Here is an 18,230-nt window from a genome sequence, read left to right on the forward strand (position 1 = left end):
AGTCTATATCTGGGAAGTTAAAGTCTCCCATGATCACACAGTTTCCATTAGTATTTACTTCATTAAAAACATTAAAAAGGGCTCTATCCATATCCAAATTAGATCCCGGTGGTCTATAGCACACCCCAAGCACTATCCCAGGGGAGGCTCTAATAGTTTTCTTCCCCAATTTAATTGTTGCCCAGACAGACTCAGTCATATCCATTTCATCGCTTCTTATTTCTTTACATTCTATCTCATCATTGATATACAATGCTACTCCACCACCTTTACCTTTATTTCGGTCTTTCCTAAACAGCACATACCCTTCAATACCTGTAGCCCAGTCATGACGACTATTCCACCAGATCTCTGTTATACCTATAATATCTGGTTTCACTTCCTGCACCAGTAACTCTAGTTCCTCCATTTTGTTACCTAGGCTCCTTGCATTAGTGTACAAACATCTTAATTTTTGCTGTTTGGCCTCACTCACATTCTGTACCCTATTAGGCACGGTTATTTTACTACCAGTATAACCTATTAGACTTGTATCTACACTGCCCTTCCTCCTACCTACAGCTGTATCCACTCTTACTTCATTTTCTTTCCACTCTATGCTAAATTCTGGCGTGGAGATTACCTGGACATCTCCCAACCATCTCCCCCAAATTCCTAGTTTAAAGCTCTCTTAATCAGTTGTGCCAGCCTCCATCCTAGAAGTCTATTTCCTTCCCTACTCAGATGAAGTCCATCCCGAGAGAACTGTCCTCTATCCATGAAGGCCTCCCAATGGCCATACATCCCAAAGCCCTCCTTATAGCACCACTGCCTAAGCCATCTATTGATAGTCATAATCTTGTCACACCTTTGTTGCCCTTCTCTAGGAACAGGCAGAATCCCACTAAAGATCACCTGAGCCTCAATTTCCTTAAGCGTCCTCCCCAGCCTAGCATAGTCTCCCTTAATACTTTCCAGCGAGAATCTAGCCGTATCATTTGTTCCCACATGAAGGATAATTAGGGGATTCTTTCCCGCTCCCTTTAGAATCCTTTTCAACCTCAGGTCTACATCCCGTATCTTAGCACCTGGAAGACAGCACACCCTCCTATTTTCTGGATCAGCTCTGGTTACAGGCCTATCTATTCTTCTCAGTAAAGAGTCCCCAATCACATAGACCTGCCTTTTCCTAGTGACGGTGCTATTCTCCAGTCTATCCCCTGTTCCCTCTGGCTGCAAGTTCTTTCCATTCCCATTCTCCCTTGTAATCCTTTTTAACCCATCCTGTATCCTCCTGGGGCTCATATTTGGCGTAATCTCCATTAACTCTTCCCCTTTTCCTATAGGACTAACCGCTCTTCTCTTCTTCCTTGCCCTATCACCTTCAGTGACTACCTGCTGAGCCCCTTCTTCATTTTCCAACTCTGCAAACCTATTCTGAAGCTCTATTTCTCCTTCACTAGCCCGTCTTTTCCTCTGCCTAGTTCTTTTAGTCACATGCTTCCACTGACCACTTTCCTCACCCAGTCTCCCCTCAGAATTCCCTAGTCCTGCTTCCATCTGCAAGTCTGAGCTTTTCCCTTCAGATACCTCATGTCTTTGCTCCATAATCTGCTCAAACCCCTTCCTAAACTCTACCAGACTTTCCACCTGCATCTCCAAACCTCTGATCTTTTCCTCCATCAGCTCTATCAGACGGCATTTCATGCAGAGAAAACTCTTACCAGGTGCCCCCTCCAGGATCATGTACATACCACAGCTTCCACATCCAGTCATCTTCATTGTGTCATTTGTTGAAGTATGTCTACTTTTAAACCTGTTATAGAATGTCCACGGAGATTGACGTGTTCTCCTACTGGCTTTTGTTTTGTGTCCATTTATTCTTTTACGTAGAGACTGTCTGGTTTGACCAATGTACATGGCAGAGGGGCATTGCTGGCATGTGATGGCATATATAACATTAGTAGATGTGCAGGTGAATGAGTCCTTGATGATGTGGCTTGTGTGGTTGGGTCCTGTGATGGTGTCGCTAGAGTAGATATAGGGACAGAGAAGGCAAGGGGGTTTGTTACAGGGATTGGTTCCTCGGTTAGTGTTTCTGTGGTGTGGGGTGTAGTTGCTGGTGAAAGTTTGCTTCAGGTTATGGGGCTGTCTGTAAGTGAGGACTGGCCTGCCTCCCAAGGTCTGTGAGAGTGAGGGATCGTTTTCCAGAATAGGTTGTAGATCGTTGATGATGTGCTGGAGAGGTTTTAGCTGGGGGCTGTATGTGATGGCCAGGGGTGTTCTGTTATTTTCCTTGTTGGGCCTGTCCTGTAGTACGTGACTTCTGGATACCTGTCTCGCTCTGTCAATCTGTTTCCTCACTTCCCCAGGTGGGTATTGTAGTTTTAAGAATGCTTGATAGAGATCTTGTAGGTGTTTGTCTCTGTCTGAGGGGTTGCAGCAAATGCGGTTGTATCTTAGGGCTTGGCTGTAGACAATGGATCGTATGATGTGTCCTGGATGGAAGCTGGAGGCAAGTATAGCGATCAGTAGGTTTCCGGTATAGGGTGGTGTTTGTTACCATTGCTTATTTGCACTGTAGTGTCCAGGAAGTGGATCCCTTGTGTGGACTGGTCCAGTCTGATGTTGATGGTGGGATGGAAATTGTTGAAATCCAGGTGGAATTCTTCAAGGGCCTCCTTCCCGTGGATCCATATGATAAAGATGTCACTTAGGAAGGAGAAGTCAAATGAACAACTACAAAATGGTGAACACCTGGCCAGGTGATAGTGCTGCTGGAAAGGGTCTGGGAGTAATAGCCCCCAGTCCTCTGAGCATCCCCTATAGTGTCCGGCCCCTTCTCCACTGGGCACTCACAGAATTACCAGGCCTGCTGCTCCCAAAGGACTAGTGCACCACAGCTTACTAGTTATGTCTTAGATCTCAGCTCCCAAGGGAGGCATGCAGGGTGCAGGCACAACCAGTGGACACTGGTGGCTAATGCTTTCAGATCTCCAGTGCACAGGGCATATGCACACCAGAAGTGGAGCACATATAGACACCACATCTTGAAAAACTCTAGTTACTAACGGGTAAGTACCTTCCCACTGTATGATGTGTTGTGCACATGCCTAAATTTACCCAAGGCAGATTATCATATTGCATTCCCGACAGGTGCCCAGCCTAGAAAAGGTGTGTGACACTTTGTTGAAGGACTATCATGGAGAAGATCTCAAGATGGCAATCTACTGCCATCAGTATTGATTGTCTCTCAACTACCGGCCCACCCCCAGAGAACAATGTTATTTCTACACAAGGGCCTGCAGGTGGGATGAGCACGTCTGGGGGAGGGGGAAGGAGTTTTCCAGCTGAGCACACAGCAGAAAGGTCCAGAGAGGCTATACTTAAGAAGGGGTGCTGCTCTGTTCAGCCGGGCTGACCATCACCACATGGCAGAAGGACTGGCTGGAGACCGACAAGGCAGGAGGGATTCTGCCCAGCCTCAACTGTTGACAAATCCCAGAGTCAGAGGCAGGATGAAATCAGACTAGACAAGGGTGCTCATCAGGACGTTTGTTCTTTGGCAAAGATCTGTAACTCTTGAGCCATCTCAGTGACTGTGGTTCATAAATTCCTTTGTTAACCCCGAGTTCCTTGCTTGCCTACCACATTGTCTGTAAGGGGTTAATCTTAAAGCCCAGCATGGCCATAGCCCAGATGGGACTCAGAGGCAATGTGTGTAAACAAAGCAAAGGGGCTGGGAGATGTAAGGTCAGGCTTGACAAAGTCCTGGCTGGGATGATTTAATTGGGGATTGGTCCTGCTTTGAGCAGGGGGTTGGACTAGATGACCTCCTGAGGTCCCTTCCAACCCTGATATTCTATGATCTGAGGCCCTGGTTTCAGGCCTGGGGGCAGCTGGACTGCAGAATCCCACATCCCAAGGGAGGGCTCAGTCAAGGGGTCAGACAACCTGTTACCCCTCAGTGCTCACCCCAGCACCCCCAGCTATTCCAGTCCTGCTCCAACTTCTTCCCAGATCTGCTAATGCCCCTCAGTCCTCACCCCCAACACCCCATCCCAGCCCTGGGCTTTCCCAGTGCGTCTCAGTGTTGGATTGCATTGTCCCTTTCTGCCGCCATCCAGCTCTTTAGCCCCTAGTGGGCAACACCAGGGATTTCCCTACACCCCCCTTGAATTTCCCCAACCCCCCTCCCGCCCCAGTTTTGTGAACTAGTTACATGCAGTGTTGCCAATTTAGTGATTGTTTGGAAATTTGAATTGCAATTGAAACATTAATACACACTTTAAAAGCATATACAGTGCATGATAAAATACGTGTATCTGAAAAACTATAATGGATTTGAAAAGTATAAACATAGACTAGCTTCCTTGACCAGCTGTTGTTTTTTATGACAATGTCAGTGCATTCATTTCGGCGATGTTGGCCAACCTAATAATTTCAAATTATGATTTGTAAGCAAAGTCTAAATGAGCTCTCCTTGACAGCTAGTGATGAGCTGGGGGCTGGGAGGGGAAAAGGCTTCAGGACCAGATTGTATTTACATTCACACCTAATCTACCTAGGTATCCAGCAAACAGAGCGGTGTTGCCCAAGTGATAGATTTTGGCTGGGGTTGGGTTACAAATCACTTGAATGGGAGGGGGGGGGGTGAAATGTTGTTGTTCTTATTGTCGGAGTAAAGGGCAGTAGAACTGTCCTGAGCCTCTGCTGACTGAGGGCATCGAGAGAGAGGGTGGGGACAGGTGTTTTGCTTGATGGTCTGCCTGAGTCACAACTACTAGTTGACCTGCCCCTCTCCACTGTTTAAAGACAGAGCTGATTAGGCTCCATAGAGAGTCTTTTGTTCTGTTAAGTGATCACTACAGCTGAAATCACTGAGAATCAGGTCTACGTGCTCAGACCTGCGGTGGGGACAGTGTTTCTGTGGAAGAGACAGCCCAGCCTGCACTAGCCGTGAGGTTCCCCCTCTGAGAGCTCGGCTGAAATCACTGAGAGCTGAGGGAACCTCAAGAGACCCACTCTCAGAGGTCACAGCGGCAAGTGGCAGCAGAAGGTGACGGTGCAGGGCCATTGGCAACAGAGCGATGGAGTGAACGGTGGCACAATGAACAACAGCGGCCAGAGCGAATAGTGAGCAGCTGGAGGAACGAGCAAGGTGCCTTCTTGCCCCCCAACTGGGAGGTGAACTCACGTGAAAGCACCTCTGAACTCTGAGTCTCCACTGACCAAGGACAACACTGGTGAGTGGGGTGCGGTGGAGGGGAAAGTGAGGGGCACGTTAAATAAACATTTGTTTGCTGGGCTATATTTTAGTGACTTTGCTCCAGAATGCCAGATTTGTGACAGGGAATGGAAACTTACATAAATCTGTTTCCTAGTAGACCAAGATTTTTAAAACGCATTATTGTTTTCTCACATTGTTGCTATCTTGAGAGGCCATTATGTTGGGGAGTTTCTGTACTAAGCATTTTTATTATTATAATTAATTTTTACATAAGAACGGCCATACTGGGTCAGACCAATGGTCCATATAGGCCAGTATCCTGTCTTCCGACAGTGGTCAAGGCCAGGTGCCCCAGAGGGAATGAACAGAACAGGTAATCATCAAGTGATCCATTCCCTGTTGCCCACTCTCAGCTTCTGGCAAAGATGCTAGGGACACTCAGAGCATGGTGTTGCATCCCTCCCCATTCTGGCTAATAGCCACTGATGAACCTATTCTCCAGAATTTATCTAGTTCTTTTTTTAATCCTCTTATAGTTTTGGTCTTCACAGCATCCCCTGGCAAAGAGTTTCATGGGTTGACTTTATCTTGTGTGAAGAAGTACTTCCTTTTGTTTTTTTTAAACCTGCTGCCTATTAATGCAATTGGGTGACTGCTAGTTCTTGTGTTATGTGAAGGATTAAATAACATTTCCTTATTCACTTTCTTCACACCAGTCAAGATTTTCTAGACCTCTATCATATCCCCCCTTAGTCGTCTCTTTTGTAAGCTGAAAATTCCTAGTCATTTTAATCTCTCCTCCTGTTTCATCCCCTAATCATTTTAGTTGCCCATCTCTGTACCTTTTCCAATTCCAATATATCCTTTTTGGGATGGGGTGACCAGATCTGCACACAGTATTCAAGGTGTGCGCGTACCATGGATTTATATAGAGGCAATATGATATTTTCTGTCTTATTATCTATCCCTTTCTTAATGATTCCCAACATTCTGTTTGCTGTGTTGACTGCCGCTGCACATTGAGCGGATGTTTTCAGAGAACTATCCACAATGACTCCAACATCTCTTTCTTGAGTGTTAACAGCTAATTTAGACCCCATCATTTTATATGTACAATTGGGATTGTGTTTTCCAATGTGCATTACTTTGAATTTATCAATAGTGAATTTCATCTGCCATTTTGTTGCCCAGTCACCCAGTTTTTTGAGATCCTTTTGTAGCTCTTCGCAGTCTGCTTTGGACTTAACGATCTTGAATAGTTTTGTATCATCTGCAAATTTTGCCACCTCACTGTTTACCCATTTTTCCAGATCATTTATGAATATGTTGAACCATAATGGTCCCCGTACCGACCCCTCAGGGATACCACTATTTATCTCTCTCCATTCTGAAAATGGATAATTTATTCCTACCCTTTGTTTCCCATCTTTTAACCAGTTGCTGAACCATGAGAGGACTTCCCTCTTATCCCATGATGGTTTACTTTTCAAAAGTCAATTTAAATTAAATATTTTTTTAAAAGAAATTATATTTGCTTTAGAAATCTAGAACTGTTACGTGTTTTGGTGTATTTTGCATTATCCTTATGTTAAATTTGCATTATCCTAACAAAACATTTAATTTATTCATATCTCTTTTATATGTTGCAGGTCAAAGTGAAAATGAAAAGGCAAAAAATAATGCAACAATTTTTCCACTCAAAGGCCTCAAAAAAAAAAGGTGAAGAACACATCAAGAACCAAGAATATATCAACATGTCATCTGAAGGTTCAAGTGGTGTATCTACATCCGACCAGCCCGAAGCACAAATACAGCTACGTACTGAAGAAACAGTGTCTCCAAAACCTAAAGGCAGTTCCCTATGTTTGTCAGTCAAATTGTTCCCATTTATTGAAGTTACAAAAGATGGTGCACCTCTTGCAAAGAAGCTTATGAAGAAGGAAAGCTTCCCAATGCTACAGTTGGTAAAAGTGGAGGAGCTGGGCTTGTCAGACCGATCAGCAAAGCCAATGCTGACAAACGACATGAAAAGGCTGCAAAACACCAGGTCTCTGGAGTGCATCAACATGCAGAAAGCCTTATAAGCCCCCTTTCAAAGCCAATTTTAGAAGTACTTAATGAGGCTGTTAAGAATGCTGGAGATACAACACAGTTCATGCGAACAAACATGGCTGTGGCATCCTACTTTCTATTTAAGCAAGAGATACCACACACTACAAACTGGAGGCCAATGTTAAGTGCATTGTTACTTGTTCATCCTGAAGTTGAACACTGGTTCCGAACAAGACCAGCAAATGCTCACTATCTTTCTGCAAGAAACTCAACTGACTGGCTAGAAGCATGCGGTGCAACAGTGAAAGACTCAACAGTTGAAAAAGTGAAGAACTCTCTCATCACATTCAAAAAATTTGCATACATGGCTGACAAATGCACCGATGCAAATGGTCATCAAGTATTAAGTCATTGTGTACGTTATCTTGATGTCAGGGGTAGGCCAGTAGATGCATTTCTAGATGTTCAAGTTATAGAAGACACGTCGGCTGCATGTGTGACAACCCACATCTTAGAAGAGTTAAATGCTTGTCAATTGGACCCCAAAGAGATGGCTGCTTGTGCATTTGATGGAGCTGCAAACTTCTCTGGAAGACATGGGGGAGTACAAGCTTTGCTCAGAGAAAAGTGTAACCTTAATCTCTCCTAAACACACTGCAGAGGCCATCTACTCCAAATAGCGCTAGTACGAGCTGAAGACTCTTCAAAAGACATTTAAAAAGCTAAAAATTTTATGTCTTCATAATATTCTTTTTTCAGCAAGAGTCCAAAAAGACTGAATATCTTGGAAAATATAGAAGATACACTGGGACTGAAGTTCAAATTAGTCCAACTTAGGAAAACTCGCTGGCTTTCTCATGAGCGATCCTTGGCTGTTGTCTTAAAACTACTCCAGCCGTTAGTACTGTCTTTGGAAAGTATCTACCAAGATGGGGTGGATCCATCAATGACGCTGGTGGATTACTTTTGCTACTACGTTCATAGAAGACTATTGCGATTCTCTCTCTTGTAAGTCTACTGTTGAAACTACTTGGGTCATTAAACAATGCCATCCAGGCATCTGCTACAACAGTAGTAGATCTTTGTCCAGCAATAGAAGCTACATTTGGATCAATCAGAGAGCTATCCATTGAAAACGTACTGGAAGAAGCAAAGACGTCAGTCCAGAAGTTGACTAATGAAGGCATTTATATTGAATCCTTAAGTTAAGAGGACAAGAAGTGTTTGTTAAGACAATCAAAAAAGTACATAGACTTGATTCTTAAAAATCTACAACAGCGACTTCTAGATTCTACTCAACCCCTATGTAGCTTTTACAGATCCCTGTCCTATAAAACACCGACAGTTGAGTGGAGTGAGGCACTGCCGGCAATGGGGCTGCCATGCGCTCAGGACAGATTAGAGAATTTGAACACACAGTGGAATATCGTATGACGAATACGACTTCAACTATGACTTCAACTACGACTTCAACTATGACTTCAACTATGTATGTATGAAGTATGACTTCAACTTCCTTTTTATCATAACTAGTGGCTCGACCCGATCTTTGTGCTATGTTTCCTGGGATGAAAGAAGTAGAAATTCATCTCTTGCTACTCCCAGTCACAACAGCTACAGTTGAGCGTTCTTTTGCCTTGTTGAATAGAATTTTGTGTTTTGAAAGAAGTCGCCTTGTGCCTGATCATGTGAATGATCTAATGAGCATATCAGTTGAAGGAATGGAAGTACCAGACACACGAGAAACCACCAAAGAGGAACGCATTGCATTCAAGAAGTTCGTTAACAGAGTTGTGCAAAATTATAACAAGAAACCAAGAAGGATGTAGATGTAGAGCTTCATAGAAGGCTTGAGTGGCCAACTTTAATTTAATCTAATAAAATGGTCATGAAACATTTTCCCGTTTTTACTATGGTGCCATACAGCCCACCTTCATCCTCACGGTCTCACCCCTCATCGGCCCTGACACTCCCCCCCTGCCCAGTAAATTCGAACACCCCTCCCAATTTCAATTCCTGGGGAAAACACTGTGGCAACACTCTCCCAGGAGTTTGCTCCCTTGAATGGTGCATCTCCCCCTTTCTCTCCTGGCTCAGATGCTTCTGAAGGCAGCAGATGGCTCTGCGCTGAAGAATGAGAAGCTGCAGCTCTTTGTTAGCTATGGAGATAAGAATAAGGCCCAGACCTTCCTGACGGACGAGTCTGGCAGAGCCTCCTTCGAGCTGGACACCTCTGGCTGGACCGGGAGCATCACTCTGAAAGTAAGCGACGGGCCTCCGAGCCCCAGTGTGGCCCCTGCACTCCAGCCTCTGTTATTGTGTCTGTGATGTTTATTAGGGTAGTGCCTAAGGAGCAGCCAGGATCTGGGCCCCATGGTGCTGGCCGCTGCACACACTCAGCGTAGCAAACGGCCCTGCCCGAAGAGCCTGCAGGCTGAATAGCCAGGCCAGACGGTGGGTGGAGGAAGGCGCAGAACCCACCAGCAGAGTCATCAATGGGGTGACACAAACGGCATCTTAGTGCCACCACTTGTCTTCTCATTCATATTCGGGGTGGGGTTTAGTTAGGAAGGTCGCCCCCTTCGGGCAGCTCAGCTTAGGAGCTGCCCCATTGCCACTGTTGGGCTGCCCCATTCGAACCACTGGGGTTTTCCAGGTCACTCTTACGGACGCAGGGTGAGAGGCCATGGGGGTGAGCTCAGTCAGCAGCATCAGAGCCTGGCCTGTCCCGGCTGCATTCCTGTCCTGTGCTGGGTACTCACCACCCCGGCGATCCCCATCTCTCTCTCTGTCCCCCAGGGGCACTTCAAGCAGGTGAACGACAGCGCTGAGGATGACACAGTCTCTCCCATTTACCCGGATACCCATCGTTACCTGGAGCCCTTCTACTCCAAGAGCCAGAGTTTCCTGAAGATCCGCTCGCTGGGTGGGGTGCTGCCCTGCGACCAGGCCCAGCAGCTCCAGGTGGATTACATCATTGCTAGGGAGACCCTGGGGAACGTGTCCAGGAGCCTGGATTTCATCTTCCTGGTGAGCCCCATCCTGGGAGACTAAAGCGTGTGTGTGTGTGTGTGTGTGAGCACGTGTGTGTGAGCATGAGCTGCGGAGTCAGTGCTGTGACCCCACAGTAGAGCAGTGGGGAATGGAACGGTTCCTTTGAATTACAAGGGCTGGCCTAGATCAGGACGAGACTTTTCCCCTTTCCCCACTAGGGGCTCTGGTTCCAATCTGGCCCCAAAGTGGGGGCTGGCTGGCCTGGGGGGGCTGGGGAATGGGATATCTGCCTGAATGTTCTTTCTTGCACCCCCACCTCTGCTGGCTCAGTCCGTGGGGAGGAGAGGCTGCACCCTCCCCTGACTCCAGCCTGCGTGGCCATCCCCACGTCGGGGCATTTGTCAGCCCCCTGTATAGCATCAGCTCGTGACCCACTGTGCCTGGGGTAGCCCTCACTGGAAATGCCAAGGTCAGGGCAGGCTGCAAACAGAAGAGCAGATTCTCTGAAAACTGGTGGGTCACACTGAAGTTGGACTCACCAACCAGTCGCAAACTGCTCCTGATTCCCCACACTGGTTGTCAAGAAGCTAAAAAAGAAATCACACAGCCCCCTTTACTGCATTCCAGTTCTCTGGCTTCCAATCAGCGCCAAGGTCCAGTACAGTGAGAAGTCATTTAAAACCTCTACTCACTATACAAAATGTTCTTCTGACCCCAAAGCGTGAGCCACGTCACCAAGTCAATGTTAGTTTGGATCTTACCCAAATACCATGCTGGCAGCCAATCCTTTAGTGTCTGAAATGAAAGGTTTCTTATAAGGAAAAAGGAAAGAATCATAGAATATCAGGGTTGGAAGGGACCTCAGGAGGTCATCTAGTCCAACCCCCTGCTCAAAGCAGGACCAATTCCCAGTTAAATCATCCCAGCCAGGGCTTTGTCAAGCCTGACCTTAAAAACCTCTAAGGAAGGAGATTCTACCACCTCCCTAGGTAACGCATTCCAGTGTTTCACCACCCTCTTAGTGAAAAAGTTTTTCCTAATATCCAATCTAAACCTCCCCCACTGCAACTTGAGACCATTACTCCTCGTTCTGTCATCTGCTACCATTGAGAACAGCCTAGAGCCATCCTCTTTGGAACCCCCTTTCAGGTAGTTGAAAGCAGCTATCAAATCCCCCCTCATTCTTCTCTTCTGCAGGCTAAACAATCCCAGCTCCCTCAGCCTCTCCTCATAACTCATGTGTTCCAGTCCCCTAATCATTTTTGTTGCCCTTCGCTGGACTCTCTCCAATTTATCCACATCCTTCTTGAAGTGTGGGGCCCAAAACTGGACACAGTACTCCAGATGAGGCCTCACCAATGTCGAATAGAGGGGAATGATCACGTCCCTCGATCTGCTCGCTATGCCCCTACTTATACATCCCAAAATGCCATTGGCCTTCTTGGCAACAAGGGCACACTGCTGACTCATATCCAGCTTCTCGTCCACTGTCACCCCTAGGTCCTTTTCCGCAGAACTGCTGCCTAGCCATTCGGTCCCTAGTCTGTAGCTGTGCATTGGGTTCTTCCGTCCTAAGTGCAGGACCCTGCACTTATCCTTATTGAACCTCATCAGATTTCTTTTTGCCCAATCTTCCAATTTGTCTAGGTCCTTCTGTATCCTATCCCTCCCCTCCAGTGTATCTACCACTCCTCCCAGTTTAGTATCATCTGCAAATTTGCTGAGAGTGCAATCCACACCATCCTCCAGATCATTTATGAAGATATTGAACAAAACCGGCCCCAGGACCGACCCTTGGGGTACTCCACTTGATACCGGCTGCCAACTAGATATGGAGCCATTGATCACTACCCGTTGAGCCCGACAATCTAGCCAGCTTTCTACCCACCTTGTAGTGCATTCATCCAGCCCATACTTCCTTAACTTGCTGACAAGAATACTGTGGGAGACCGTGTCAAAAGCTTTGCTAAAGTCAAGAAACAATACATCCACTGCTTTCCCTTCATCCACAGAACCAGTAATCTCATCATAAAAGGCGATTAGATTAGTCAGGCATGACCTTCCCTTGGTGAATCCATGCTGGCTGTTCCTGATCACTTTCCTCTCATGCAAGTGCTTCAGGATTGATTCTTTGAGGACCTGCTCCATGATTTTTCCGGGGACTGAAGTGAGGCTGACTGGCCTGTAGTTCCCAGGATCCTCCTTCTTCCCTTTTTTAAAGATTGGCACTACATTAGCCTTTTTCCAGTCATCTGGGACTTCCCCGGTTCGCCACGAGTTTTCAAAGATAATGGCCAATGGCTCTGCAATCACAGCCGCCAATTCCTTCAGCACTCTCGGATGCAACTCGTCCGGCCCCATGGACTTGTGCACGTCCAGCTTTTCTAAATAGTCCCTAACCACCTCTATCTCCAGAAGAAGAGGGGAGTTGTTAAATGGTAAAGCAATCACACTCAGAGACTTCAAAGTCCATATATCAGGTTCTGAGCAGTATTGGTGAGTTTGCTGGCTTGAAAGTCCCTCTGGAACTGATCCACAGCTTGGATGGGTCGTTCAGTCTTTTGTTCAGAGCTTCGTTTGTGGAAAAGTGACTCCAGAGGTAAGAAGCAAAAAAGGAGACAAAATGGAGACAATGCAGCTGCCCTTTATAGTCCTTTTGCCTTTGCCATTCCTTTGTCCCAAACACAAGCTGCACAGCACATGGCATGGAAAAGCCTTAGAGTTCTCTGTCCACCAGCCTGCCCTACAGGCCTTGCTGACTCATAAGGTGTGTCCCCTAGTTCCTTTCAGTGGGTTCACTGCAGGGCTGATGACCCGTGATGTGCCATCAAACAGGCTAGGCAGTGCTGATGCCAGCCTGTGTGGGGGTGTCACCCAGAACCACAGCAAGCGTTTTGAAACACAGATGTACCATACAGGCCTAGAACACAGTACAAAGGTGATACAAACATATAAACAAGATCATCATGCTTGGCAAATCATACCATTCACACAGACACCTCACATGGCATATCTGGTCAGATCCCCTGCAATTTTATAATGTTGGTATCAATCATACCATAAAGTGTCTCCCAGATTCCACACAGCATCACAAGCTCAGTGACTCCCGTCTCCTCCTCCGCAGGTCGTGGCCAAGGGAGCCATCACCAGGATCCTCCACAAGGGGCTGGACCTCAGGGAGGGGGCTGGTAAGTGGCAGGGGAGGGGTCACTGCAGGGAGGCCCCTGCTCCCAGGAGCAACTGGGGATTGAGCCCCTGAGCAGGGGCCAGGCTGGGGGAGGGGGCTCTGCCTGCTGGGCCTGACTTCCCCTGGGTGTTTCCCACCATCCCTAGGGCTGAAGGGCTCCTTCTCTGTGGAGCTGCCCATCGGTGCTGAGCTGGCGCCCGCTGCCAAGGTGCTGGGTTACACTGTGCTGCCTGATGGTGAGATGGCTGCCGACAGCACCCTGCTGCGCATGGCCAAGTGCCTCCCGAACAAGGTGAGCCTGGGGCTCGGGGCGGAGGAGCCTCTGGGGTGGGGAAATCCCTCCCTGCCCCATAACAGGCGCGCTGAGCAGGGGCATCGCTGGGTGCCCTCGGCCCCCCTTTCCCCGGCCTTACAGCAGCGCCAGGCTCTTAGTGATTGTGCCGGCTCCGGTGAATTGATCACGAGCCATTTCATCCCCGTCTGCAGGCGCAACAGGAAATGCTCCTGCCCCCACACAACGTAGGAGCAGGTGCCTACACTCTCCCCCCGCCCCCATTCCGCTCGCCCTGGCCGCAGCAAGTACCTGCTTCCCCAAACCCTTCCTGCCTCCCCCAGCCCACCCTGCTTCCCCCACGGACTCAGCCTCTCACTCCGGGCCCAGCAGGTACCTGCTGCCTGCCTGCCCCACCTCTCGCCCTCCCTATACCCAGCTCCCCAGAGCTCCTGCTTCTCCTGTCCCTCCCGCCCCACTGACCAGGTCCAGGCAGGTACCTGTGACCCAGCCCCTCCCCGTCCCACTCTGGGCTTCCCGGCAGGGACCTGCTGCCCTGAGCCTCCCCACTCCCCAGTCTGCCCAGCCACATGCTCCCCCAACCCCGCAGAACTTCTGCCGCCTCAATCCTACCCACTGCCCATCCTCCAAACTGCGCTGCCCCTGCTCACCCTTGGAGATTCCTGGGGTGGGGGGGCAGGATATGATGGTCTGATCCCCCTTCCTCTCTGGAGTCTTGTGGGGGTCACCAGCTGGCTATATTTCTTTAGAGGGCTTCTAAAGACTGGGGCACAAGTGTCAACAGACCCCCTTGCCCCCGGCAGTGCTGTGCGTGTCCAGACACACTGGGAGGGGCAGGAGAGTGGAGAAGCCAAAGGACAGACAGCAGCCCAGGGCTTCGTCCTTGTCAAGAATCTCAGGACTTTTAGGGGTCTGACGCATGAGTTTTATCTGGGGGGGCTGGCGATCCCATCGTATCCCTACCCTCCTGCACCTCCTATCCCGCTACCCCCGGGGTGTCTATGAATAACTGCAGCTCCATGAGCCATCCCACAGGGGCGCTGAATGAGCCTGGACTCTCTCAATCCTCGCGCCCCCGAGCACCGACTCCCAAAGCCCCAGCCCTTCAGCCAGTGGGGTCTGGGGCCAGAGTGAAACTTGGTGCCTGCCCCTCCCTGCCCTGGCCTGTCTCCTCCTGCCCCTGGGGGTCTGTCTCCCCCTCCCCTCTGACACGCTGTGCCTCCCCAGGTGAAGCTGGCCTTCTCGCAGGACCGGGCCCTGCCGGGCTCAGAGCTCCAGCTGCGGGTGCAGGCTGCCCCCGGGTCCCTGTGCGCCGTCCGCGCTGTGGATCAGAGCGTGCTGCTCATGAAGCCTCAGGCCGAGCTCAGCGTCGACACCGTGAGTCCAGAGCAGCTCGGCCGCTCGCCCGGCCACCTCCCGCTCGAGTCCTCCCCCCATGCAGGGAGGGGCGATGCACGGCTGCTGGGGGACCTCAAGGCCCCCTCTCCCCGTCTGAGGGCTGCTCCCATGGCACTTGACAGCCCCTAACTCTGGGGGTCCCCGCTTGCCTTGCCTGTTCTCCCATCAGCCCATGCAGTGCCCCGCTCCCGGCACTCCCCCACTCCTGCCTCCAAGCTCTGGCTGGGAACATGGAGCTCGGAGCTGAGATACTGGCCAGGTAACCGGAGCTCGCTCTCCAGGGCAGAGCTGGTCCCCAGGGGCAGGGACAGGAGAATTCCCTGCCCCCCATGTACAGCAGGGGTCAGCTGGCCAGGTGCATTGTGGGAGTCGTCCCTGCCCGGGCGATGATTCGGAATCGCACTCGGCCCATCGCTGGCGCCTGCCATCCAGGGGCTCACGGGCTCTGCACATGGCGAGTGGAGCCTCCCAAGTCCCGTGGGGGCAGCAGGAGTTGGAACTCGTGACTCAGCCCCTGGCTCATCCTGTCCCTGCGAGCCATGTTCCCAGGGCCAGCCCCCGGCGAGGCCCCTCTGTGATCCGGACAGAGGGGGGGAGGGGCACTAAAAGCCATTCACTGCCCCACGGAGAGAAGGGGCACGTGACCTCCCTCCCCCAGCTTCTCCCAGGGCATTGGGAGCCACAGGTCCCTCTCCTAGGACTGTGGGGGGGAGATGCAGGGACAGATGCCCATGTGGGGGACGGGGCTGGGTGCTGGGCAGGGTGCGGGGAGATGTCCAGGCTAGAGATGAGGCTGGGGCGAGAGCGGAGGTTTGTGGGGTGATGTGTTAGTGGGAGGAGGGGCAGGAGCTGGCTCTGTGGTAGCTCGTGTCTTGGTTTCATGGCTGATGTGTTCTGTGTTTGTCTTTAGGTCTATAACTTGCTCCCCGATTTTCCCCAAGGAGACTATCCCGCCGCAGCTCACGAGCCTGACTCATGTTCTAATATGCACGGCGCTCTAGCTCCAGCTTTTCACTGCCACGGCTTAAGTCACAGGTGGAGGTGTCGCAGAGGGACCAGCAGCTGGACTCCTCCACCACGTGACGCCTACAGCCTGTTTAAGGTAGGGTTGCTCCTGGCCATGCCTCACACTCCTCTGTAGCCTGAAAGGACTAAGCTGGCTCCAGTGTGCTCAGAGCTGCTGGCACCAGGGATGACATCCCACCGAACAGTCCGGCCTCTTCTAATGAATCCCCAGGGACGCTCCCAGCTAACTCAGGCCTGGGAAACACCTCCCCAGCCACCTTCAGACACGGCCCAGGCCCTGGGACAGATCCCCGGCGTATCCAGAGAGCGGGAGCGCCCCATCCCGCCCCACTCCTGGGCACAGGGGTGTTACAGGCGGGGCTGGCAGCACCGCCTCCACTTACAGATCTCTGGCACTTCCCGTTAGAAGTTTTCATTTCTTGTAACTTTGTCTGACTGAAACGTTTGGGACTGAAATTCCTCCAGCCAGGGGTCAGCCTCAGGCCGAACTTTCTGAGGCATTTCAGCTAACACAGCTCAGCAGTTGCTCAGAAGGGGAGGTGGGGAAAATACTCTGTTTCTCCATGATAAAATGTAACTATTTAATTGAAAAGCTCCCTGCCTCGGAGCAGAGACTTGACCCTTGGCCGGGAGGTTGCCTGGGGTCAGGGAGGTGCCCTTTGCCTTTCCCATGGCATCCAGCCCCCATTTGGGTGAATGGGAAGCCCCTGGGAATGGCAGGACCCACATGCCCAGTAGAGGCTTGGAGTCTGGCAGCCTTGTTCTGCGAGGAATCCCTCTGCACCACGCCTGCTCCATCCCCTCCTACATGCCGACCGGCCTGTGCGCACCTTCGCCACAGAGCGACTGAGCCTGCTCCAGCCCAGGGCCACAGCGGCAGAGCAGGATTTTCCTGAAACGGCTCCTCCGGCCAGCAGGACCTGCGGTGGCACTGGGTGCGGGAACGGGGCTGCTGGAGACCGTGCCTCTGGCACTCCCAGTGCTCCCCAGCTGGTCCCAGGCAGTCTGGGGAGCAGAGGGAGCAAGAGGGAGTTGGGGGAATGAAAAGAGGGGTCAAGAAGGGCTGGGGGATGGCATCTTGCCCCAGCAGAGGGAGGGATGGACGGCGTCCTCCTGAATCCCGCAGAAGCTGGGGCTCTGTCCCAGCTGGGGGCTGCTCTGAGTGATGGCAGCCTCCCAGGGCCTGGGATCCCAGTCAGACAGCCATAGTGGAATGGGCCGAGGTCGCCCTCCCGCTGCCAGCAGCCCCGTACAGGGAGCGTGGTGCCCATGGCACCCAGCACCACGGCATCTAGGGGCTGCCCAGTGGCCAAGTCACTCCCCAGAACTGTCCCCCAGGCGGGCAGGGGCGTTGGGTTCTGGGCACCACGGGACCAGACAGATGCTGCCGTGGGGGGAGCTCGGGGAGGCGCGGCTGGCCCCATGGGCGGGTACTGCACATTGCAGCGGGGCAGCAGCTCTGCTCCAGCAGAGGTTGAGTGTCACTGGCTGTTTAAAAGAGGAGTGTCTGAGTGCACTGACATCCACAGCCTGGCCTGAGATTTGCTGTGCCTCGTGGCAGTGCAGGGTGGGGCTAGGGGGCCAAATGTGGGGTCATTTGATCAGGGGTGGGGGGACTCAAGATACAGCCCCCCTCATAAAACGTGTTTACACAACCGCCCAGTTCTCATTGTGCTGTTTGCCCACACTTGGGGCTCCAGCTCTGGCTCTGATTCTCCCGAAGTGATCTCAGCTGCTTGGGATTTACCCCAGCTAGTGCCCCACCCCCGCCTCTGGGGAGCAATATTCCCAGCGTAACTGAGGGGAACGGTCAGAACCTGAGCGGAGGCGACCTGAACTGAGGCCCCAGAGAGTGGGGTGCGCATGTGCAGCCGGGCTGGGGCTCTGTGGAGTTTCGCCCGAGACCAAAATCTCAGATTGAGGGTGATGTTTTCAAGGGCTGAAAGAGCCGCGTGCAGATGCTGCCGTTCCTGCAGAGGGTTGTCAAGGAAATGAGCATCGACCAGAGGGAAGGGCAAAGCTCCAGCACCCGGTTAGGAGAATCCAAGCAGGCTCCTCAGAGCTGGACTGAG

At 50.9% G+C, this 18,230-nt stretch overlaps 1 protein-coding gene across 1 annotated transcript in view; it reads left to right on the plus strand.

The window, feature by feature from the left end:
* LOC140903746 (alpha-2-macroglobulin-like protein 1) overlaps window positions 1-18,230 on the plus strand; it is a 73,172-nt gene that overhangs the window by 34,816 nt on the left and 20,126 nt on the right. Inside the window, exons 11-15 of the mRNA XM_078850681.1 lie at window positions 9,359-9,523; window positions 10,061-10,291; window positions 13,380-13,443; window positions 13,589-13,734; window positions 14,962-15,111. Coding sequence (XP_078706807.1) covers window positions 9,359-9,523; window positions 10,061-10,291; window positions 13,380-13,443; window positions 13,589-13,734; window positions 14,962-15,111 — 756 coding nt within the window. The remainder of the gene's footprint in view (window positions 1-9,358; window positions 9,524-10,060; window positions 10,292-13,379; window positions 13,444-13,588; window positions 13,735-14,961; window positions 15,112-18,230) is intronic.

The sequence above is a fragment of the Lepidochelys kempii genome, chromosome 27, assembly GCF_965140285.1.
Source record: "Lepidochelys kempii isolate rLepKem1 chromosome 27, rLepKem1.hap1, whole genome shotgun sequence".
Classification (NCBI taxonomy): Eukaryota; Metazoa; Chordata; order Testudines; family Cheloniidae; genus Lepidochelys; species Lepidochelys kempii.